Source organism: Arachis hypogaea, chromosome 7 (genome assembly GCF_003086295.3).
Source record: "Arachis hypogaea cultivar Tifrunner chromosome 7, arahy.Tifrunner.gnm2.J5K5, whole genome shotgun sequence".
NCBI classification, from domain to species: Eukaryota; Viridiplantae; Streptophyta; class Magnoliopsida; order Fabales; family Fabaceae; genus Arachis; species Arachis hypogaea.
In genome coordinates this window covers 9,243,930-9,269,606 of record NC_092042.1, presented here as the reverse complement: position 1 = coordinate 9,269,606, position 25,677 = coordinate 9,243,930, and the positions used below count along the sequence as shown (strand labels likewise).

The 25,677-nt window shown below is 30.2% G+C and overlaps 3 protein-coding genes and 1 long non-coding RNA gene across 7 annotated transcripts; 1 reads left to right on the top strand and 3 right to left on the bottom strand.

Moving 5' to 3' along the window:
• Nucleotides 1-1,746: 1,746 nt before the first annotated feature.
• Nucleotides 1,747-4,480, bottom strand: LOC140174275 (uncharacterized). Its single transcript, XM_072198675.1, has 5 exons — nt 3,749-4,480; nt 3,453-3,636; nt 3,082-3,368; nt 2,465-2,613; nt 1,747-2,305 (listed from the first exon to the last, which is right to left on the bottom strand). The coding sequence occupies exons 1-5, from the start codon at nt 4,478-4,480 to the stop codon at nt 1,747-1,749; spliced, it is 1,911 nt and encodes a 636-aa protein (XP_072054776.1).
• Nucleotides 4,481-11,373: 6,893 nt separating this feature from the next.
• Nucleotides 11,374-12,150, top strand: LOC140174274 (uncharacterized). The gene has a single exon (XM_072198674.1). It carries the CDS (start codon nt 11,374-11,376, stop codon nt 12,148-12,150), a length of 777 nt encoding a protein of 258 aa, XP_072054775.1.
• Nucleotides 12,151-14,364: 2,214 nt separating this feature from the next.
• On the bottom strand, nt 14,365-16,805 carry LOC140174447 (uncharacterized). The gene is made up of 2 exons (XR_011863625.1): nt 16,685-16,805; nt 14,365-14,997 (listed from the first exon to the last, which is right to left on the bottom strand). It is a non-coding gene; the product is annotated as an uncharacterized lncRNA (long non-coding RNA).
• A 19-nt stretch (nt 16,806-16,824) lies between these two features.
• On the bottom strand, nt 16,825-21,741 carry LOC112702373 (serine/threonine-protein kinase ppk15). Of its 4 annotated transcripts, XM_072199054.1 has the most exons (8): nt 21,089-21,593; nt 19,996-20,427; nt 19,533-19,846; nt 19,012-19,291; nt 18,694-18,801; nt 18,251-18,529; nt 17,907-18,050; nt 16,825-17,252 (listed from the first exon to the last, which is right to left on the bottom strand). In XM_072199054.1, exons 2-8 carry the CDS (start codon nt 20,026-20,028, stop codon nt 17,070-17,072), a joined length of 1,341 nt encoding a protein of 446 aa, XP_072055155.1. In that variant the 5' UTR covers nt 20,029-20,427; nt 21,089-21,593; the 3' UTR covers nt 16,825-17,069. The 4 variants fall into 4 exon arrangements, 3 of the variants coding, with proteins under 3 accessions (XP_072055155.1, XP_025609156.1, XP_025609159.1); XR_003154030.3 differs by having other exon boundaries at nt 18,256-18,529; nt 19,533-20,427; nt 21,089-21,666; XM_025753371.3 differs by having other exon boundaries at nt 19,533-20,427; nt 21,089-21,741.
• Nucleotides 21,742-25,677: the final 3,936 nt, after the last annotated feature.

Genomic DNA, 25,677 nt, shown 5'->3' with positions numbered 1-25,677 from the left:
TTAAAAAACCAATAATGATATATTTTAAGGATGTATGATATAATTTTTATAATTTATATGTGAATCGTAGTTGGTGCATACCTGTTGGGTAAAGTAGAGGTTCCAGTTCCTTTCGCTTATCTCTTTTAATATGCTGATGAGCTCTCTTAATATCAATTTATCTGTTAAAAATCTTAGTCATTAGTTGTTAAAATTAGTGAACAAAACTATCTATTCCAATGTTGATATTGTAATGATAAAATTACATAATACACGGATTATACTTGTAAAAAGGCTCACATATTTGCCAAGGACATAAATTACCTGAGGTGCAGGTAACAAAATTTCTTTGAACACCACATTCTTTGTGAATTGTCCTCTTTTTCCATCTACTGTTCCTTCTTTGACTAAGATTTTTGTAGTTGACTGAGAAACACTTCGAGATAGAGCAACGTATAATTGACCATGGCTGAACACATGTTTAGGGAGATAGATCCCTACCTTAGGGATAGTTTACCCTTGTGATTTATTTATCGTTAAGGCAAAACTCAACCTTACAGGAAATTGTTTTCTAATAAGCACAAAGGGTAGTCCTGAGTTCTCAGTTGTTTTGTGTTTTATCCGAGGCAGAAAAGCTCTTTTTCCAGAGTGTGGCCTGTTAAGATTTTCACGTCTAACATATTTTGAAAAGTTCCTCGACACAGTAGCCTTGTGCCATTGCATAAGTCTGCTTTAGGATCTATGTTTCTCAGTAACATCAGAGGAGCACCTTTTTTTACCTTCAACATATGAGGTGGCAATCCACCTGTGGAGATCGAGTTAAGATATTCTTGTTGATACAGATTATTTGTATCTTCTTCTACTTCATCAAAGGATGCTAAAATTCATTCGTCTCCCGGAAATTGGTTGATGACTATATCATTAAGCTGTTGCACATACATCATGATTCTTGGGTGTCAATATGACTCTCTCCACCATATAAAATGCATCCCACCCATGAGATTGCAAATTTGGAAAGGTTTCTTCTATTAATTTGTGTAATGATGCCTCACCTTCCCATGGTATTGCCATGCCTACTTCTATTTGTACCAAGTCTTCACATATGGTAGGCTCAATCCCATCCCCTATGCGCATAAGATACTCCGCAAAATCACGATCATTAAGAGATCGCATATTTTGTCGCAGGTGAAGAATTTTGGTGAATGCCCACAAATGTGATTTAACAATAGAAGCTGAAATCATTTGCGACTTACTTCCTTTCAGCACAACAGGTAGTACTTGGCGAAAACCCCCTCCCATAACCATCACCTTCCCTCCAAATAGATTATTGTTTTCTAAGATGTCTCGTAATGTGCGGTCCAGTGATTCCATTGTCTCTTTATTAGTCATTGGCGCTTCATCCCAAATTATCACGGTCGTCTGCCTAATCAGTTTTGCAAGATCAGATTGTTTACTTATATTGCACGTGGAGGATGGCTCTGCATTGATTGGGATCTTAAATCTAGAATGAGCTGTTCGACCACCAGGCAGTAAAGTTGCAGCTATTCCTGAGAACGCAGTTACCAAGACAATATGCCCTTTACTTCTTAAGTCTGCAATTATAGCTCTGTAAAGAAATGTCTTACCTGCTCCTCCTGGTCCATCCACGAAGAACACTCCACTTTCTCTTCGATCAATTGTATTCATAATGCACCTGAAAGCTGCAGACTGGTCATGATTCAATCTTTCTATAGAACACAGGTCTTCTTGAGGAACTTCGATGGACATTTATTCTTGAATAATTCTAGGCATGAAGTTGTCGTTGTCGTTGTCCGAGGTTAGAGCTGGTAAATCGTATTGTGCAATATGTTTTCCATGTTGTAGGAGGATGTCATTTAAATCCCTAAGCAAACGATTTGTCAACCCATTGCAGGTTGTAGTGCTTGTTGATGCGTAATCATCCACCATACATGAAAGAAACTCATCCCACAGACTTCTTACATCTGTTGGCTCACAAAAAATTAGAATGGTGGCAAACAACCTTCTTAGAGCACATGGCATTCTCAAAATGGATGCCTCAACCAAACATGATCTTATACTACTATCACTCTCCAACAGTCCTCGATGCTGAGCGGATTGCTTAAAGGACGAATATTGGACACCATCGACTGTTAGCAAATCATCCCAACCAGTTGGGCCTCTTACATTTGACAACAGAATACGCAAATAGAATTTTTCACCTTCTGTTGGCGAAACGGTATAGATCCGACCAATAGCTCTCTTTTGTGACCTGCGTCGACACCATTCTTTTTTCTTGCTGTGCCAACTGTAATATTCTGGGATTTCCCTGTACAAAAGATGCCTAGATTGTTGGTCATCGGCCCGATTATATGCAAAAAATTCAATGAGCATTGTTCATGAGAAATAGTCATTATTAACTATTTCAAAAATAGTTTGGTGCTCATAAAAGCTTACTTGATGTTGATTTGACAAATGAACTTGCAACCTTTCAACTGATGGATACATTCGGTAAAGGTTGAATCTAAATATCCTCCAACATGCCTCTGGAGTGGTAATCCATCTTGCATCAATGAACTGTTGCACCTCATCATAATGAGAACTTCTGTGAACTTCCATTGCCACACGGTCTGGTCCCTTATAGCAATACTATTTTATGCTCTTGATACTGCTACATATCTCTACATTGATATGACAATCATACTTCAGTAGTAGCCAAGGGTTGTACGGAACCACCCAGCTATTGTCAATTGTGATATTTTGGTTTATAGGGATTGGAGTATCAAATCGCCTCCTATATTGAGGATATGAGTCATCACCTCGTCGTGTCTCTGGTACGAACTCTTTTGGGTAGTTGCGTTTACATTGACCGTTCTTCATGCACGGTGAAGATTGATTTAGTGTTCCACAAGGACCATGGACCATATGCCTTAGCACTGCCTCATGTAAGTGGGGTTCTGTTTCTTTACATGGTATTTCCGCTCGGACCAAACTATCATATTGGTCAGGATCACTCAACTTGTCATTGTTTTCTAAGATTAGCAACATATGTACTTGTGGCAATCCTCTTTTTTAAAATTTGGTGACATGAATATAACGTTTCACCTTTCCCAATACACCTTTGGTAATAACATCCTGCTTTAATTGTTCGAACTTGGCTCTGAAAATCCTAGTTGTTAGATCCGGACGATCCTGTGGAGTTTGACTAGGACTGAGTTCCGAAGCTATTTCTGACCATGATGGATTGCATGTCATAGTTAGAAAAATATCCGGTTTGCCTTCTTTAAGAACAATAACCATTCCATCCTCGTACCGTTGAGTCATGTCTCGACGACTGCCCACGAACGACGATGGTAATATCGTTCTTCTGCCAACATTTTCTAAAACAGATTCTAGAGAAAAGTATTATTAGTTTTAAAGTTTAAATTTAGGAACACGTAATGATCAATCATGTGGCCGTTAAGTTGAATAATTACCAGCATTATTCTCTCCTGTGTGCAAAGCATCTTGCAAACCTTGATACAGTTCAGCTCGAAGTTCTTTTTGTCTTTGTCGAACCCATCTTAACTTTCCTGTTTCCATTTTCACATAGTTGTCAACAACATATTGTTGAAGAAGTCGCCCCGCTTGCAAAACTGTTGAGTGATCATTGGGGCGGATCTACGAATATTGAGGATTATAGAAAATTTTTAGAAATTGTGAAATGATTTATTGGTACAAACTATCATCTACGGAAGTCTATAAATGATGTAACAAATATAGGAGTTTGTACCTGGAGCATATAGCTATAATATGTCCAGCATGATACTTTGTTTCCACGTTGAGTTCGAGTATTTATATCCCATCCATGGGTTCCAAATGGAAAAAGAAGAGGATATTGTAGTGGATCGTAATACCCAACAAACTCTTGAATCCTTCTGAGGTTACCAGCATGAGTTTGAACCTTGATATCCCATCCTCGCACCATTGTTTCAATATCATCATCGACTATTATGGCTGCTACTTGTGAAGCAGTTGGGAGAATGTATTGTGGTTGATTAGCAGGTCGCTCTCTGATCACCAAACTACACTCTTGCACATCTAGTCGTTGTGCAAGCTGGCGGAATACATGGATAAAAGGATTATATCGGTGCAACAATTGTTGTAGCTTCAAAACCAAACTTTCATGCAATTGTGTGTTCTCCAGCATCCTATTTTGTAACTCGTGATCAGTATCGTATATATATAGTTGTAAGAAGCGTGGCCGCGCCCCCTGATCCGGATGAAATCCTCCTATACTATGGTACATTGATCCTTGAGCACGGAATGTATATATACCATGACTTGCTGAAGCTAATTGTTCGTCTATGTGTACACCACACGAAGTGAATAAAAAAACATGATTGTAACCACGAATGTGTTTCCTAAAATGGTTCCCTTCTGCAGAAGGGTCTAAGAAGATGTCTAGTAATTCCTGAGGAGCATTTACTTGGGACAAAGAGACTTTTCCTCCATTGCAACACATGTCAAATGTTTCATGGTGAAACAGACGTGCATTACAGTGTGTACATGTCCTTGTAGGAGGCAGTGTAGTTTGAAGCACTGTTGTATTCTCTTGAAAATTTCAAGCACAATTGTGGGATGTTCGGACATGGTGTCTAATTTCTGCACTCGCATAGGAATATTAAAATATTATGTTATAGATTTCTTTTCCTACATGTGCCAATAATTGTATGGTTAGGTACTCGGGTAGAATTTATTAATTATTTCATATTATTTTAGATAGTGAAATCAAAGGTGAACAAAGAATATATATACAACTTTTCAATTGAGGTTTGTGTTTTCAAAATTAAACATAATTTTTAAAAATGTCGTGTCTTTTTCTATATTTTTCTATTGCCTAAACTCATATAAGATTGTCAAAGTTTGAAGTTCTAGGTAATATATGAAGTTAAATATATATTTAATAGAGCAAATTTTTATTCTGAGTTATACTGAAATATACAAAGAATATTTTTAAAATGATATAATTCTATTGTGTTTTTATTTGCTATTTAATTTTATGAAAATTTTGAATGTTGCCCACTAATTTGTAATAATTTTAATTATATTTTTTAAAATTATTATGATAAATTAACGATATAATAAAAAATTTGTCCATTAAAATTGCATAAATATTTTTTTATGGTTAACATACTTGGTGTTTTTTTATTTTGTTATTTTTGTTGGTGTTTATGTTTATAATATTTTATACATTATTAAATTTTAATTTGATAATCTTGTTATCATCAAGGGTTTATTCCCTAGTAACTGTAACGATGTTAAAATTTATTTTGCATCACTAAATAATATTATGTGTCTCATAGTTTTTGCTATTGGATAAACGATGTAGTAGCATTTTTTTGAGTTAGTACTTAAATCAGTGATTCATTAAAAAAAAAAATTATAACTCATAAGAAGGTATATACCGTTATCTATGTTTTTAATTTGAGATCTACATTATTTAGTTACGTGTTGACTTGTAACTTTTAATATAATGTTTAATTTTTTTATTTTAAGAAATTAGAACACTTTGTGCTATTTGTAAATTTCACCATTTATTAAATGCTTAATTTGTTAATGACCTTATAATAAAAAGGACCCATATAATTTGTACAGTTTATTTTAAATACATGAGATAGGACATCAATATTTTTGTAATATCTATTAATTGTTGTTTTTGTGTTTAAATTTTTTTTGTTCAGTTTTTCTCCTTAATTCTAAAAGATATATGTTGTTACAAAAATTTTATTATATAGTTATTGTTAGTATTATTAGTTTCATGAATGTATCAATTATTTTAAATGTTTTATTTGTTAAGTATTTATTTTAAATTTTTTTATTAAATTCAAAATTTTGGTTACAATATATAATAAGCAGTACAGATAATAAACATAATAAAAATTCATTTGTTATTACGATAACTAATAAGCATAATAATACAATAAGTTTAACTAATCACATTTTATATAGTAATGATTATTATATGATGATGATGATAAAATATTAAAAATATAAATAGAGTACTCACCATTTATATTTGCATGGTTTCTCGTATTATTTATAGTTGGTACATAAGAAGCAATTGGTTGAGGAATTGAATTAATAGTTGTAATGGTGTCTTGATGTACACCTATATTTAAAAACAATGCAAAATTCATATGTTATCTACCTTTTTGAAAAAATAGAATATTAGCGCTTACCAATAAAATAAAGCGTGTTAATTAAGTTGGTTAATTTTGTTAATATTCTACATTAAGAAGATTTGATGTGCAGACAAATTAACTTATATCGATGTATTTACATGTTTAAAGCATATAAAGATACTAACCAGATGATCTATTACTTGGACTAGTTCTGTTATTATGTATTTCCGTACCTATATTTTTAAAGAGCAATATAGAAAATAAGCATAAGTTAAACTAATAAGAGAGAATTAGTTAACGTTGATTGTGTGAAACAAAATATCGGTAACTTTAATTATTTTAAAATTAATAACAAATTAGTGCTTAGCAATAAAATAAAGCGTGTTAATTAAGTTGGTTAATCTTGATAATATTCTACGTTAAGAAGATTTAATGTGCAGGTAAAATAACTTATATCGATGTGTTTACATATTTAAAGCATATAAAGATACTAACCAGGGGATCTGTTACTTGGACCAGCTCCGTTACCATATATTTTGGTACCTATATTTTTAAAGAGCAATATATAAAATAAGCATAATTAAACTCATAAGAAAAGAATTAGTTATCATAATATTAGTTAACTTTGATTGCAAGAAATAAAATATCGATAACTTTAATTATTTTAGAATTGATCTAGATTTCTTTATTATAATATAAATAGTTTTTTCTATGCTTCTATTATATTTTTTTATAGTACTTTTTCTCAAAGGTTTGAATTTCGTCCATTAATGCGTGAGATATTTTAACTTATTTTTTTAATTTATTACCTTAAATTGATGATATGATGAGTATTTCATCAATTAAGACAATTAAGAATACAAAGATATGATTAAAGAATAATTTATTTGTTATACTGTAATGTATTGTTGTTTTTTTGTGTTTATGTTGATAATAAAAGGAATTAATCTTTATAAAATAAAAGGAACTAATCTTTATTTATGTAGGGCTATTTTAATCAAGAAAATAAAAAATAATAACTCTTGTAATTTTCTAACCATTATGTATAGTTTATTATATATCGGTATATATTTGATTAATGAGTACACTTTTATATATAATTTTAAAAAAATAAATAAATACTGGACATAAAAAATATGTAAACCATATGTTGTAGATTTAATTATTCCAATGACTTTAGTTAATAATGATTTATGTTTCTTTATAATTTAAATACTATTGTCCATTGGAATAACTATTAATAAAATAATTATATTTTATATACTATCAGTTATCGTCCTATAATAATATATTGATCACTTATATACTATTGTATTATAGACTATTATGTATAAAACATACTAATAAAAAATAATAAATAATTAATATTTTGTTCACGTAATTTTATTTATATATCATTATTATGATTATAGTATAACGTTATTTATATTAATTATTTATATTTAATAATTTTTAAAAAATATCATAAAAAATTAAAGATAAAAATATAATTAATAAATTTAATTTTAAAATATTATGTATCTAGAGTACGTAGTGTCAGTTTTCTTTATTATAAGTGGTTCAATTTTTAAATTCTGTTAAACCCATTTTTTAATAAAAAAGAAACAAAGACAAAGGAATTGGATACTAAAAAAAGAATTGCATCTCGATTATATGTTGGTATTTGTTGATGACATAATTTTATTTATATCATTATTATTATTATTATAGTATAACATTATCTATATTAATTATTGAAATTTTAATAATTTTTAAAAAATATCATGAAAAGTTAAAGATAAAAATATAATTAATAAATTTAATTTCAGAATGTCATTTATCCTAAGTACGTAGTATGTATTTTCTTTATTAGAAGTGGTTCAATTTTTAAATTTTGTTCGTAGGTAAGTTCATTTTTTAATAAAAAAAGGATAAAAAAATAGATGAGAATATGTGTTTTCTCATTATATATTGGTATAGATAGATAGCTTTTGTTATTTTTTAGCTGTTATATTTGTACTTAGGTGAGATATATCCTAATTTTATTTTTGATTTCTTAGAATTATATATCATTACCAATTGAGAATACAAAAAATTAAAAAAAAATTAAATTAAAGTGTTGTTAAGAATTTTAATGTTACATTGATTTATTAATTTAATATATAAATTTTATTTTTGATTATAAAATTATTATCAAAAACTTTAATATAAGAGTACTTTTCGTCGTTAGTCTTACATGACATCATTTTTTTTATTTTTTTAATACAAATATATAAAAATTATATATTACGTTATATATTATATTGGACGACGAGAATGAAATATATTAAAGAAATATTACTATTAGTTATTGACCATTAATTTTTTAAAAAATTTTTTTATAGATGAATGATGTCTAAAAAATTTGGAATGTTAATTTTTAACTTCATATATGATTAATATGTTGTTTGATTAAGAAAGATACTGCTTGAATGGTAAACCATGTATAGTAATAGGAAGAAAGATTTGGATACCAAATTTTCATATCCCCATTATATATTGGTATATTGTAGTATAATGTTATTTATATTAATTATTTATTTTTTAATAATTTTTAAAAATTATCATGAATAATTATAGATAAAAATACATTTAATAAATTTAATTTTAAAATATTATGTCTTTTGAGTACGTGGTGTCAGTTTCATCTATTAGAAATAGTTCAGTTTTTAAGTTTTGTCATGAGTCAAAAAAGAAACGGACAAAATAAGAAGAAAAATTTGGATACCAAATTTTCATATCCCCATTATATATTGGTATAGATAGGAAATATTAACAGAAAAAATAATCACTCATAAAATTAAATATCAGAATTAAAAGGAGTATTTTTTGTTGAGTGCCTGTTGTCTTTTCAAGTAATTATCACAAATTATTTAGGATTTTTCTTTTTTTTTTTAATTTAACCAACATGGCTTGTATCAAGAAAACTGGCCAATTTTTTGTCCAGTCCAAATAGCCAATTTCTGACCAGTTAAGCGATTTTTGTTTGGTTCGTTGAGGAGCGGTTTTAAGTAAAGGACCAAATGGAAATGGATCATTTCTATTTTTTAACACTTGAGAAAATAAAGTGTGATTTTTCATTTTTAATTCTATAAGTGGGACCAAAATTAAATAGAAAAGAGAGAATAATGAAAGGTAAAATCCTATACTGGACACCATCTAATTTTTTTTTCCACTGAAGAGGATCCACTCCCAGGCCAAACTGTTTGTGTTGTTAATTTTCATTAAATCGGTTCAACCAAACAGTTCAATTTAATTTTCAGAACTATGGTTAACAACAATCTAACAATAAAAACAATAAATTAAAATCAACAACATAAACTAAAATCAAAATAAAAAACAACAAATCACAATAAGAATAATTTATCCAATTAACAAGATATCAAAATGTTAAGTACAGTACAATAAACTAACCATCACAATTTACAAAGTCAACAACATTATCTAAAACAACAATTTATCAAAGTAGCAAGTTAATAAGATCAAGAATATAACAAAACAAGTTAATACAACAATCCAACAAGAAAATAAGAACTGAAATTGCAACTTTTTAATTAAAACAACCAACTAAAACAAGAACGACAACCTCCACTTAGTCATTATTTTGCACAATTATCTTCGATTTAACCAAATACCCAACTAAGTGATTATGCACAAACAAAAAAACTAAACAAGATCTTGAAATGAATAAAATAAGAATAATATTACACATTTAAGTTTTTTTATTAACCAAGTTCAATAAATTTAGTGTGTATTTGAATTACTATTTGTAAATAGAGATTTGTATAAAATTAAGTTTGCATAATTGATTTTGATTAAGAGTAAGTTGGTATTAACGTGATTTATGTTTAGTAATTTTCATTTAAAATAAATTATAAAAAATTAAATATTATTTGGATTACATTATTTAAAATTATTTTTAGATAAAAATTACAAAAATAGACATGAATTTAAATAATTATTTTATGTTATCTTATAATTTTATTTTAGATATTTTAATAAATTTTAATATTTTTTTAGTACTCTGAAAGTACTCTTTATTCTAATAGGATTAATAGAATTATAATACAAAACAAAAAAATATTCCATACAAAAAAATATTAAATATCTAAAATAAAAATTATAAGATATTAAAAAGTACTCAGAGAACATGATCGATATAAGTTTTATTTATCTTATAATATCTTATAATATAATACTGAATACTCTTTATCTATAAAATATTTTAGTATGATGGTCGGAATTGGGAGATGCAGGTATAATTTCAACAAAAACACAAAAATCTGTAATCGTTCAATGATTTCAAAACAGAGAACAAAGAGAAAATTCAAGAATTGACCTTTGAAAAAGGTTACAAGAAAATAGTGGAGAGACCACCGGTAAATGAGTGACGGCGGTGGTGAAAAGAATAGCGGACGGTGGAGGCTTCTTTTTTTAGAGAGGGAAGAGCAATGAGAGTGAAACGGAGGAAGGAGGAAGGGAGTCACGTGCAAAAAAGTCCCGTTTGAAAAATTATTAACTTAATTTTTTTAAATTTACTTAATTAAAATTTTTAATTTTTTTAAATACTTAAATTCATTTAGTCACCCAAAAAAACACTTAAATTCATTTTATTTAAATGTTAATACTTACCCTGTAAACGTTAATTATAATAGCATCGATGTAGTCACAAAAAAAATTAGCATTGGTCTTAATATTACTAATTATACCACATTTAATTTTTCTTTAAATAACCTTATAATAATAATAATAATAATAATAATAATAATAATTAGTCATAGTGTTTGACAAAAAAAATATTATTACTTAAAAAAAAGAATTATTTTAAATAAATAAATATAATATAATATTATTATCGATTTATTTCAATATATTTTATAAGAAGTTTTTAATTAACATTAGCAAAGACGTTATTTTAAACAATTAAATCAAATAATACAGTGAGAGTACGTACTCCTCATCTAACGCCCGACGCTATGCTAGGGTTTTACTGCGCCGCCTCTATGTTTATATTTTTTTTGTCTTTTCTTCGTCAAACTCTTTTTCATCTTCTTCTACTTTCTTTTCATAATTTCTTTTTCACTTGGCTCCCAAATTTTCGTTTTCTCTCCCAATTCATTCCTCTTTTAATTCATTCCGTTTTCTAATTCACTCATTCCATATATCTTATTTCTCTTTGGAATCATTAAATACCAATTCTGACTTTCTCTACACCATGAAATGCTATGACGGTGGAGGGTGCCAGCCTTCAAGTAGTATCCAAAGAAATATGAAACTGCTCTTGTGGAACTGTCGGGGTTTGGGGAGACCCCTGACAATCCACAATCTTAGAGGGATTTGCAAATCCTACTCCCCCGAAGTTGGTTTTATCAGTGAAACAAAAAATCAATCTCGACAAGTTGAAGGAAAACTAAGATCTTGTGGTTTCAAGGAGTGGTTTATTGTGGATCTGGATGGATTATCAGGGGGTTTGGCAATGGCATGGAAGGATGGTTACACTGTTCAGATTTTACAGCATGGTAGATTCTTCATTGCGGCATTAGTTCTGACAGCTGGTTTTAATGATCCCTATAGTGTTCTAGGTGTTTATCTCAATTCAAATGATCAACATAGAATGGCTCAATTTGCTGAATTAACTTCAGTCACCCAACAGTTCGATGGTAAGGTTGTGTTAATGGGGGGTTTTAATGCCATTTTTAATCAATTGGAGAAAGAAGGTGGGGATGCTAAATCTCCTTCTATTGAAACCTTTAACAGTTTTATTGATGATAATTCCCTGATTGATATTGGTATGGTCGGAAGACCATTCACTTGGTTAAATAGACGGAGGGGTGATGAGTTGATACAGGAAAGACTGGACCGATTCCTGGTAGAAGTTGATTGGCAGCAACTCTATCCTAATGCAACGGTTCTTAGACTGTCAGAATCAGGCTCGGATCACGCCCTTCTTCTCTTAGACTCTAATCCGAGAACTGAGCAATCTAAACGCTGATTCAAACTCCAAGAAAGATGGTGTTCCAATGATAAAATAAGGCAGATTGTTAGAGAGGTTTAGCATGAACAGATTGATGGTTTAGCCATGTATATCCTAGCTCAAAAAATAAAGCGTTGTCGGCATAAGATTGTCAGATGGCAGCAAGAACACAGATCTAATTCGAAGGTGGAGATTGATTTACTACAGTCGGAATTAGAGGAACTTCGTTTAGCAGGAATTCATGGAGGCGACATCATTTCAGAAATAGGGGACAAACTTGAAAAAGCATTGCAAAATGAGGAATCTTATTGGAAAGATAAGTATAGAGTCAAATGGCTCAAATCTGGTGATCAGAATACAGCTTTCTTCCATCAGAAATTTAGAAATCAAACCCGAAGGAATAGAATTTGGCAACTAACTGGCAGTGATGGTGAAGTGGCTACTTCAAATGCTGGTATTGCTTCTGTGGCTGAATCTTATTTCAAGGACATCTTTTCCTCCACTTGTCATGAGAACCCTGAACCTCTGTTTACTGATTTTGAACCTAAGGTTACAGCTCACATGAACCGTAGGCTTCAAATACCAGTGACTATAGAGGAAGTGAAACGCGCAATATTTAGCATTCATCCTCAAATTGCTCCAGGAGATGATGGTATGATAGCAAAATATTTTCAAAGATTCTGAAACATACTTAGTGGTGATGTGTTTCGAGCAGTTAAGAGCTTTTTTTCAGGGGGCAGAATCTTGAAGGGTTTTAACCACACTCAGATCTGTCTTATTTCCAAAATTTCTGATGCTAAAGATATGACATAGGTAAGACCAATAAGCCTATCTTCAGTCTTTTACAAGATTATCTCCAAAGTATTTGTACATAGGCTTCAGAGTATGATGAATAGACTAATTAGCCCTACGCAAAGTGCTTTTATTAAAGGCAGATTAATCTCTGATAATATCCTAATTGATCACGAGTGTATGCATTACTTGAAGAACAAAAAAAAGGGACTCGAAAATGAAATGGCGCTAAAATTAGATATGAGTAAGGCATATGATAGGGTGGAATGACACTTTCTTTGGTTTATATTGGAGAAGTTTGGTTTTGACTCCCGGTGGATCATGTGGATTTGAGAATTAGTGACAACTGTTTCTTATTCTGTTATTGTGGAAGGAAAACCTAATGGTTTCTTCAAACCAAATAGAGGTATTCGACAAGGAGATTCTCTATCCCCTATCTTTTTCTTTTCTGTGCAGAAGGTCTCTTATTCTTGCTACACAAGGCAGAACAAAACAGACTAATTCAAGGTCTTCAGATACATAGGCGATGTCCCAAGGTCAACCACCTCCTGTTTGCTGATGATTCCATCTTATTCTGTAAGGCTAATCCTGCATTTATTCAATAAAAGCATGTTCAAATATCCTGCATTTATTGAATTCTTATGAAAACATCAGTGGCCAGAGGGTAAATCTTAATAAATCTGCTGTATTCTTTAGCCACAACACTCCCTCCACTACTCGTACACTACTGGCTAACTCTATGAATATTAATCATATTGGGGCTCAGGATAAATACATTGGTTTGCCTTCTACAGTCTCTAAATCGAAAAAGGCTTCTTTTAGTATGATCAAAGAAAAGGTTCGGAAAAGAATCCAAAGGTCGAAGCGCAATATTCTTTCGTCAGGTGGTAGACATGTATTGCTTAAGGCAGTGGGAGAAGCTATTCCTATTTATACATTGTCTTACTTCAAGTTGCCTGATGGTTTAATTTCGGAAATTCACTCTCTACTTTCTCAGTTCTGGTGGGGACAAAAAGGTTCTAAAAGGCGGATGGCTTGGATTAGCTAGGACACTATGACTCGCCCACGAAAAGAAGGAGGCATTGGATTTAAAGATCTCAGAATCCAAAATCTGGCGCTTTTAGGCAAACAGTTTTGGCGACTTGTAACACAGCCTACTTCCTTATTATCCAAAATCCTAAGAGGTAAATACTTTAGCAATGGTAATACTATAACGGCAGAAATTGGAGTCTTACCTTCTTGGGGATGGAGGAGCATATTAGAAGGCCGAAAGATTGTTGAAAAAGGTCTTAATTGGGCTGTGGATATTGGTGAGAATATCCGAACCTTTGAGGATCCTTTACTGCCTCCTCTGTATCCTTTAATGATTTCTGACATGCCAAATAGACAGGCTATTTCTGAGTTGGTTCCAAGAGTTAAAGATCTAATTACTGAAGATAGGAATTGGAATTAGAATCTCATTCAAGAATTATTTCCCCAAGACGTTGCAAACAGAATTTTGTCAGTTAAAATTCAGCAAAGTAGGGACAAATTGTAATGGAATTTGAACAAATCCAAGCAATATGATACAGCTTCAGGTTACAAAATTGGCTATTTATTTTACCATCCACCTCTGGAACTTTGCCCTAATTATATGCAGCAGAAAAAGGCGTGGATTGATCTCTGGAAGTTGAACTTGCCTCACAAAATTAAGCTATTTATCTGGAAAGCTCTCCATGGCTGACTTTCAGTTCTTGCTCAGATTCATCACCGCATCCCATCTATATCACCAATATGCCCCTGCTGTCATGAAGCAACGAAAACAGTCACTCATTGTTTGATTGATTGCTCTAGAATTAAAGACGTATGGTCTCATAGTTATCTTCGTGATTGTCTTCCCCCTCAGAGTTCTAACGACTTTTGGACATGGTGGACTGCATCAACAGAGATACTTAACGCGTTGAAGAATGCTGACCGTAATCCTCAATTGCTTGCCATCATTTGCTGGAACTGCTGGAAAGCTCGCAACCAGTTGATTTTTGAAGGTTCTACTTTTATGCCGTCTGCCATTCTATCAAGCTCTGTCAAGTTGCTCTGTGAAATCCAAAGAACTCTCAGTTTAGGTCGTCATCTCCATGAGGCAAGCTCTTAGTTGCATTCAATTTGATTTATCATTCTTTCTTCTTTAAGATTTTTCTTCGTTTTTCGACCACGCACCATTGGATGAATACCTTCAGTGTAGTGTTTTTGGAAAATTCCCACCTTTTATTATGTTGTCCTGCTTTTGGACATCTTTGTATTTTATTTTTTAATAATTAATGAAATATAACCTACTATCTTTGGAAAAAAAAGTTATTTTATACAAAATTTGAATTGAGCCTAGAGCGTCAAAGTAAGGTGCAAAACGGCTGTCAAAGAAACAAGTGCATTAAAGTAAGGTGCAAAATGGTTGTTAAAGAAACAAGTGCAAACGGTTATTTAGATTTGAAAACGACAAAGATCATTATAAGAGTAATTGTATAGAGTTTTAGACAAACATTGTAATCAGTTCAGTTTTCCTTCTTCTAAAGAAACACTTGAAAATCCAAAAATACTCTCGACTGAAAATCCAAAAATACTCTCGACCTCCTGACATTACACACTAAAACTAGAAATCTGTGAAGTCTAAACTCAAACATGTACTCTATTTTTTATTTTTACTCAAAGTTCTTTATTTTTATTTGTTCTTCTTCATCTTTTTTTTTTCTTTCTCTTCTCAATTTTTGTATTTTACTTTGCCTTGTATACCTTGTAATTTTTTAATTTTATTTTTGAAACTACAATTAAGACGTTGAGACACTTACAAGAGGAATCATTCCACTCTTTGAATTAAGATGGTAAAACAAAACTAAAAAATTATTAATTTATTTGTTGTTAATAATAGAACAAAAAATCAAGTAAAACAGTTTAAAATTATATTTAGTTATATCTGTAAGTGTCATGTAAAATAATTTATAGACAATTTTATTTATATTTAATTATTTTTATTCTCGTTTTTAAAAATATTATAAATGAACATAAGAAATTCATAATGATCAATAAAAGAAAATATAATTATTTTGTCATGATATATTTGGATCTCAAAAAGAGAAAACCAAATACATAAATTAGTTTTGCAAAACCTCAATCCTATTAAATATTATTTCAACATAATATTATTAAGATTATCAAGATGTAGTATTAAATTCCGCTGCAAGACCTCGTCCAAGCAAAGGCACGAGGAAAGGATTCTATTATGGTAATGGTGGATAAGATGACAAAGTATAGTCTCTTCTTTGTCCTTTATTACATAACATAGAAGATGGTTATTTATGCTAGGTAATTAATGATATTTTTGAATAACATAAACAATAGACTTTAAAATTGGCTTATAAAACACACTACATTCTCAAATTATTGACCTAAATCTTAATATTAGAATAATCATCCGCAGATCTAGTAAATTGAGCATCCGATATATCTATTTTTCACATTATTTAATATTTTCATTGTCAATCTATACTTTTACAATTTAAAAATTGACTTTAATATACTGTCCGTGTATCATTTAAGAATATGTTATAAAATCTTTTTTAGTTTTTAATGTATTTAATGTATTAAAAATGTAAAAAAAACTCTATTTAATAACTTTTAGTAAAACATTTTTTTATAATATTTTTAAAATATGTCCCTAAAATGATGTGAAATAGGTAAGAGTAAAACAGGTGACATGAAAATTAGGTTGTATTGGATGCTTATTTACCGTAATCAAATGCAGCTCCCAGGTTTGCAGTTCTGATGGGCATGCAGAAGAGGAGGCAAAGTTGATCCTTGGAAATTGATGGCACTGCTGAGGAGAACTCAGCTAAGGTATTGAGCTTTCTAAAAAAAATATTAATAAAATAAAGGTAAAACAAAAATGTTATTTTAGTAAAATTCTCAAACCTCCCCATCCATGGAAGGCAAAAAACAATGGACACAAGTTCTGTACAAGAACAAACTGTTACAACAAGGAACAAAAACAAAACATATACATCTTGAGGCAGTGAATTTTCTTCTTGTTGCTTACAAACAAACCAAAAATGTGATTGCAAGCTTTCCTATATGCAGGGAGAAAAAAAAAAATTAGAAGATAAAAATAACTCGTACTATTTGGACTTGTAAACATGGGAAAGCCACGGATGCTTTAGTGCTTGTCTAGCAGTAGGTCTTCTTTTAGGGTTGATGCTAAGCAAGTATCTTACAAAGTCTATAAACATTGTATCAGAAACTTGTAGGTGCTGCTCCAATGATGACTCCTCTGGAATTATGTACTCCAATTGATCAGTCTCCTGTATGAGACATCAAATATTAGTTTAAAAAAAGAAAAAGAACAAAAATAAACTGAAATCAAAATTTAAAACAAGGATTCCATTTGGTTGATGTATTTAAGGTCATTTTCTCCTTTTCCTTCTTTGTTGTTGAATTGCACTGAACTCTGTAAAGTTAGGTGATATTACACACGGCATCAACCTCTCTAAGGTTAAGTTATACGAAATCCAGGAATCATGTGTATAATATTACCTAAACTCTAGGGGAAGCTAGTGTAATTTACTCTAATACACATGCTTATTCTTTTCAGTTGCTGTATATTTCTCTCTCCCAAAATGCTATACCACATTTTCTTTTATTAGTATTGAATTTGCATTCACTGTGAAATATTTTAATTGAATGCAGCCATAGCAGTATTTGAAATTAAGCAAGAAGTGGAATAATAAAATTTGATAAACCCTCATAAGAAAATGCAGAAAAAAGGTACTGCATCACGTCAACAAAATCCTTGCTATGTATCTAATACACTTAGAAACTAGAAAGGAACTTATTTTTGTTTTTTCTGTCAAGTAAAGAAATCAATGTGACATATATTCACCGGCATGAAGAAGAATGAATGAACAAAATTTGTAAACCTACTGACAAAAAAGGGAAAAAAACAATGGGAAACAAACCTCATTTACATAATAAATATCATATTCTTTGGTGAAGTACTTGTGTGTATCTTGCCCTTTAACCAACATCTCTAGATCAATAGGACCAAGCATTCCAATCATACGCGCTAGAATCATCACAACTCCATCGTTTGGAAAGAGCACCTACAGAAGACACAAATAATCAGGATAAATCAATAACAAAGAATTTATCATAATCTGAATATAAATTATCCCTCAATATATTAGCCAACCAAACTGCATAACTTACTGAATTTCTCAAAAAGGATTTAAATTCCTAAGCTTATGTTAAAGTTACGGAAAAATCCATTTCAGAATATATTAATAGGTAAATTAAAACATACTTCACCAGAGCATAGCTCAGCCAAGATGCATCCGAGAGACCATATGTCGATTTTTTCGTCATATTGAAGGCCTAACATAACTTCAGGAGCTCTATAGGATCGGGATTGTACATATAGGCATAGATTGTCGGATTGAAAGCAACTGCTTCCAAGATCAATAACCTTTATCTCACATCTTTTGTAACTTTTTATTAGAACATTTTCTGGCTTCAGGTCACAGTGAATGATTCCCAAGTTATGCAAGTAGTGCAACGCCTCCAAAACCTGATGAGTAATGAGCTGCAAAGAAGGATATGAAATAACTATGATAATTATTCTTTGACCACATCTCTATTTCTTACAAGAAGCCATTTTGTTTAAATTTCTGAATGAACTATGTAGCAACTGATAGGCTATGTTATAATCAAGAAGAGCACAAAAGTTATTAGTCTGATTGAACAAACCTGTAGCCTATTCAATGTAAAATATGCTTCTCCTCCAGATTCTTGGTTGAATTTTTGAAATTCATATAAGTTTGCTCGGAGAAGCTCGGTTACAATGAACAAATGTTCCTGTGAAGTTTCCATTTGAGGTAAGGACTCAACATTAACATTTAAGATCAAACAGGATGTGAAAACCGAAAAGACAGAAAGATATGTTAATCATAAATTTCAATTTGACCATTCTAAATACAGTACGAGAAAGGATAAATAAACTTTCCTTGTTCAGCATATAGGCTTTCTTAAATATTATAATCCTGTACAGTTAACTTAAAGGCATACCTGATGGTAGAAATAATCGTAAAGACGCAATATGTGGCGTTGATCTGCTGGATCATGCTTATTGACAAGTTTCAGAAGCTTGATTTCATCTAAGCTTTGATCAAAGAAGTCTTTGTCATTTTTAATAATCTTCAAGCAAACATCTATTCCCGTATGAAGATCGTGAGCCTGGACAACCCTACTGAAGGCAGCTGAGCCAAGATACTCCGTTATATAGTACCTGCCGGCGATGATTGTATTCAGCACAATTGGGAGCTCCTTATTTTCTTCAAACCCAGTCCTGTAGATTCCATAATATTTAGTCCAAATCTTGGAGATATAAAATAGATATTCCCCAAGAAATAACTACTGGGTTAAAATCAGCAGAGTTAATGCAGACTAAATCAACAAAATCCAACAAAGTGGCATCAACTCCTAGTCTCCTTCACATTCAAAATCAGTTTATTCCACACCATTACCAGGAATATCACGCAGAAATAAAATTTTAGGAAGTAGGACAAAAGATAACCTCCAAAACAAACCTGTTCTTTCTGTGTATAATTCTCAGGTCAAATACTTCATACTCATCCTCTTGAGTGTACTTTAAGAGCTCATCATCAGTAGCAACCTCTCCATCTGCAGCAATGTCTGGATCTTGGCACTCTTCGGCGAAATCTCCATCATCTCGAGCTTCATGGTTGTCAACTCCTTTTGGTAGATCTGTTTCAGCAACTTTGATAGTTATGTCAAAAGGATCCTCATAGCCTTCACTTTTCTCCTTTTTAGTGTAGTAGTTGAAACTTCCATTCTCAGTATGCTCAAGAGCTGAACCAAAAGAGCTAATATCTCCAACAACCTTCAAATGAAAATCATTCAAATGAATCTCCTTCAAACTAGGATAGCTGAAGTTCATAGGATCCCCGTTACAAGGCTCTCCTGAACCATCACAGCCTTTGCAAAATGGAACCTCACAACCATAGGATACGATTTGTTTCTTGGTCATACCTTCCGATTCGGCTTCAAAATCCTTGTTATCATCCACTAGACTATAGCCTTTTGAATAAGTCGCATTTCCATCCCTTCCAGAGGAATGATTATAAAGGCATACCTTGTCCATGTACATATCATTTGATTCATTTCCCTCTAACCCAGATTTTTTGTGGTCGAAAGCAAGACTAAGAGGATTGTCATGTTGGTTTTCCATTTCTGCTGTCATGACAAACTTATCCTCACTTTGGTTCCCAAAGAAATCAGGCCCTTCGAAATTCGGAGTCATGAAATAGTCTTCGTCCTTTTCATTATACCAATATGGTTCATTTTGCATGTCGAAATCATGATAGTCACGCGCTGTGCCGAATTGAGACATTCTATCAGATGAGGATTCAGAATCATTTTGGGTTTGAGACAAGGAACTAATTCCATATGGATTGATGAATTCTGCCAAAAAAAAAAAAAAAAAGAAACACCACTAGGTTTTAGGATGCTCTACTCTCATGTATGGCTGAATGGAAAATTGAAATCAACTAAGCAAAAGGAAGAACAGAATATTCATGAATTGCAGAATTGGTAATACATAAATCTAAATAAATCAGTGATGAACAACGAGAAGTGAGTAATTTAAAATTTTCTTCATAAAACTACAAAATGCAGTGAAGGATATCTAAATTTTACAAAGTTTGACAAAAATAAGGGAATTTCATTTGCATGCACGGCCAATTTAATTAGTTGAAACATATGATAATATTAATAGTAATTAAAAAAAAAAGAAAAAAAATAATTGTGCATATCATCTAAACAATAAAACAAGAACCACGAACACTGAGTACAACAGAAAATTGAATTGTTATAATGATAATACTAACATAAAACTAAACAAATCTAACTGAACAAAACTTCCGTCTTCGTCGGTGGCATCACAAAAAAAAAAGAGAAAACAGAGTAAAGTAACTAACTGTTCAAGATTTTTTCTCATTACTTCGAAAAAAAAAAGGAAAAAGAAAAAAAACAGTGATCATGGATCAGCACAGATAATTAAGCACCATAACAAACCAAAATTGGTTCGAATTATGAACACGTAATGCAAAATCAAAGAAGGAACCTGAAGAAGGAGCACGAGAAGTAGACGAAGCTATAGTAACAAAGTCATCCTCCGAGGAAACAGAGCAGGCTCCGGAAGCTCCGGCGGCGGCACCGGCACGATCCTCCGGCAGGAGAGAAAAGGATCGGAGCTTGAGCGGTGGCGGAGGAGGAACCATTGGAAAGAAGAACTTCTCGTAATCGAAGGATCGAAGAAGGTTTTCATCACTACTAGCTCCGTTCTTGTCGATGATATCTTGTCTGAGTGCGGATTCAGCTTGAGAGAGACCGTTCTTTCTGAGGAAGTGGAGAACGGCTTCTACTTCTATTCCGTTTGAAACCGCCATGGAAAGTGCGAATTGAAGAAGCAAGAAAGGTTCAGAGGAATGTGAAAGTGGAGGCAAAAGAAGAAGAAGAAGAACGGGGTAGGAACACGTGAATTAAGGGTTGAGTGAAGGGTAAGAATGTAATAACACGCATGGTTTGTGATGTGCATGCTCGAAAGTGTTGTAAAAGTAACCTAAGCTAAATGAAGGGTGCTTGTGTCTTACACTCTTACCAGCTTTGAAAACGAGCAGAAACAACGAGAGAGAAAGAAGCTCTTGATTTTTTTTTTAAATTAAATTTTATATTATTTATTTATTTCAGTTGAATTGTTTGCATAGTAATAAGATTACTAGAAATTAAGTTACTAACAACTTTAAGTAATTTAAAGTATATACTGATTATTCTATGTTAATTATTGGTGAGACTAATCTTGTTTTGAATTTATTCTACCAATTTTTTCATCATTTAATACTACTAATGACATATCCTCACACATAAATACTACTATAGTTAAACTCTCTACATTACTATTTGACGATGATATTTCTGCCAATAAGAACCATAATTTTTTTTAGAAACCTTTAAAATAATAATAAAAAGGAAAACACATTTGATGATGATTAATATTGATAATAAAAAAATCATTGAAGAGCTCTTTTTCCCTATTACATTTATAGTATATATAATTTATAGGCAAAATATATAAAGAGTTTGATTGTAATTCAGTTTCTATTTATTGTCATCTAATGAAGTATTTATATTTATACTTATATTTATATTTATAAGAATTTTAATTTAAAGAAGGATTAAATTAAATATTTTTTGCCAATAAATTATAGTTTAAATGGCATAATTTTTTCATATTTGCTTAAGAGGTATAGCCGTATAGGTTGCATTTTGATCAAATCTTTCCATCTTCGATAAAAAAAAAATGAAATATTTTTTAATATAATAATATATAATTAATTATTTATATACTTTTTTACATGAACAACACATCCAAACTAAGTTTAAATATTAAATTATTCTACACTATTATCTGCATGATATATATACGTTGTGTGCAATATTTTTAAAATTAATCTATATAACTATTTATGATAACTCGACACATTTTTATAATTCTGATTAGATAATTTATATATAGCTTCTCTATATTATTAGGATATATACAAAAATAAATAAATAAACACTTATATTGGTTAATGGTCACTATTACATATTAAACTGCATTTGAAAGAAAAAATTGAGATTGAGATATATATAGACATTAAATTAAGTTTATATATTATATTCAATATAAAATATACTAATTGAATTATATCTTAATATTATATTAAATTTAAAATAAATATAAAAATTAAAAAATAAATTTAAAATTTGAAAATTAAATAAATATTTTTTATAAAAAATATTATTAAAATTTTAGTTTTTATTCTTAAAAATTTTAATTTTTTATATTTTATTTATTAAAAATATTAAAAAAACTAAAATTTTATATTTTAATATTAAAATTTTAGTTTTAATTTTTAATCATTAAATATATTATTAAGTCTCAATCCTTTAATTTTAATTTCAAGTGTCTGAGAATAAACGTTATCTTATTATTTGCATGGAATTCGACAAATGGTATTAGGATGTGATGTCCACGTCACATGAAGATTTTTTCTTGCTTTTTTGTTTTAAATTTTTTTTTTCTGCTTTGTTTCTTTATGCCTTTATGGTGGGAAGTCAATATGTGTATCAGACTATCAGTGTATATGGGACCATTCTCACTTGATTTATTTATTTTTTCTTTTTTTCCTTTTAATCTTTTTTTTTTCTTAGCTGTGTTTTTTACTTTAAATTTCCAGAACGTGTTTTTGGGGTTTCTTTTGCACTTTTTCTCTCTTTTCTTGTTGGGGGAGTTCATTCTTTTCATGCCGATATTAAATGACATAACAAATCTTTTTTTAAGGAAAAAAAAAAACTAAATATAAAATAATGTTTAATGATGGTACAAAAACTATATTATTCATGCATAATGTACAGAAATAGTTTTATTGGAGGATGTTTTTATAACTTTAAATCTTTCATCATTGCTGCTTCACTTTTTCGCACGATTCATATTATAATATATATGGCATTATTGACTTGCTATGTTCTTTGAATGAAATGATAATATAGTTATTCATTCATTTATCTTTATATTTATTTAATTTATCATATTGCCCTGATTATTTTCTTTATGCTTCGAATATTCCCCTATAGAATTTTATATATTTATTATTCCCTTGTATTATTGTGTGGTTGAAGAATGAAAGAAGCAAAGAAAGTTGAAAATAAGGGGCAAGTATAAAGAATTATTATATATATAAATGAATAAGTTAGAATTAGTTGCTGATATTGACAAAGTGTGCTTCCTTAAGCAAATTTGGCTTCTAGAGGCTATGTGACATAGAAAATTAATTTATAGAAGTTGGTCAAGGCAATTTTTTTTTCACACATGAATATCTCATGCCAATTCACTAGAATGGGAGTGTACGTGTCCGGTCAAAACAGATTTTTTTTTTTAAATTAGGAGTAAAATTTAAATTTAAAATTTATCGATAAAGATGGATAAATGATGTTATTTGAATTATAATTCGTTGATTCCGACATATATGATTGGACTCAATTAATTTTAATATTTATTAATTAGATTTATTTCAAAAAATTAATTTAATTTTAAATTGGTTCAAAATTTTATTGGTTAAATCAAATCGACCCATCAATATAAATCGATATAAATTTGATGTATGTAATTTTATAAATTTTATATAATAAATTTAAAACCATATATTTAAAAAATTAAATTTAATAAATATTATATACGTTTATACGGATACGAATTATTTTAAAACAAAAATAATAATATATAATATAAAAAATTAATAAAAATATAAAAACATAATATTTAATTACTATTTCATCCTAAAATATATTTTAATTATAAAATTTCTTTTCGGAATGAATATATTCAAACTGAATCTAAAAAATAACACTCAGATCAAAATAACAAACTTGAATCCAATTGGGCCAAATTTTGAACACTCCTATATTAGAAGCATAAATGGATATCTTCTATATTATTTGATTGAAATCATCAAATTAAGGAAAGAAAGAAAAAGAAAAAGAAAAAGAGATAATTATGAGAGAAGCAAGCAAAGATTATTAATTTATTATAATTATAATAAAGTAATATAATAATGAAATTAGTATGTAGGACCACGTGCACATGTTGAATCTTAGGAGTAAATTAAAGGTTTTTGCAGGTATAACCTACTTTTGATTGGAGGGTCAAGAAATCAAATCAGTAACACACACAAGAGAGACCCACCTTTGGTCATAATAATGTTTGTTTCTCTATTAAGTCTATGAAATAGAGTCGCTACCAACTCCTTTAATTTTCTTTTCATTTTTCCCTTTTATTTTCTTCTTTGAATTGTATTATGTGAAAGATATTAACGGATAAGATATTGTGTTAATTCACTATCAAATTCAACTGGGATATAGTAGAGCCATTCAACCAGCTTCAAAGGCCACCTTTGAATCTTTTACAGCGTAATTCTCCTATAATAAGTTATATGTATTAAAAATGGTGTTTCTAATACTAGTGTGTGACTAAATAGAAAGAGATTCATCCTTTCTTATTAATTGAATGTTGGACAAATTTTGTATTGGATATAAAAAGAATTAAAATCATTTTTAACAAAAGTACTTGTTACAAGTCAATGAAAAATTAATCATAATGCTCGACGGTAAATACTTTAATTGTGTTTATAGACTTCCTTTTGTTGATATACAAAATGAAACATAAACATAAAAATACAAATATTAAAAGTATAAGCACATAAAATTTATGTTTATATGTTGTGTTTGATAAAACTAATAATAAGCAAGATACAATTACACACTGCTAAACACTCTCATCATCACTACTGAATTTTTATCTCTTCCAATTTCATTTCAAATCATCATCATTCTCATTTTTTATTAGACAAACAAATTTAATTAAAGCAAAACAACTATCTTTATCAAATATTAATCAAAATTTAAATAAAAAAATTAAATATACAATTTTTTTTTAAATAGAGAACTAAAAGGAGAGAGAAAGAAGAAGATAATGACAAAGAAAAAAGAAAAAGGCAGAGCAAATCGAGAGAAAAAGAGGCAATGGATAATCTAAAACACAAACAAAGGCAGACGTTTTACAAAGTATAAGACACAATAGCGATTCTTTCATAAGTAATAGTGACAGAGAAG

What these genes read in the sequence shown, in the direction of transcription:
- LOC140174275 (XM_072198675.1), bottom strand. Translation starts at nt 4,480, where the DNA reads ATGTGTTGCAATGGAGGAAAAGTCTCTTTGTCCCAAGTAAATGCTCCT. An exon ending in CACAGGAGAGAATAATGCTG is followed by an intron (nt 3,369 to 3,452) that starts GTAATTATTCAA and finishes ACTTTTCTCTAG; the next exon opens with AATCTGTTTTAGAAAATGTT. An exon ending in ATGTATCCATCAGTTGAAAG is followed by an intron (nt 2,306 to 2,464) that starts GTTGCAAGTTCA and finishes TCTTTTGTACAG; the next exon opens with GGAAATCCCAGAATATTACA.
- LOC140174274 (XM_072198674.1), top strand. Translation starts at nt 11,374, where the DNA reads ATGAAATGCTATGACGGTGGAGGGTGCCAGCCTTCAAGTAGTATCCAA.
- LOC112702373 (XM_025753371.3), bottom strand. Translation starts at nt 21,413, where the DNA reads ATGGCGGTTTCAAACGGAATAGAAGTAGAAGCCGTTCTCCACTTCCTC. An exon ending in TTCTCGTGCTCCTTCTTCAG is followed by an intron (nt 20,428 to 21,088) that starts GTTCCTTCTTTG and finishes TTTTTTTGGCAG; the next exon opens with AATTCATCAATCCATATGGA. An exon ending in TTACATTGAATAGGCTACAG is followed by an intron (nt 18,530 to 18,693) that starts GTTTGTTCAATC and finishes CCTTCTTTGCAG; the next exon opens with CTCATTACTCATCAGGTTTT.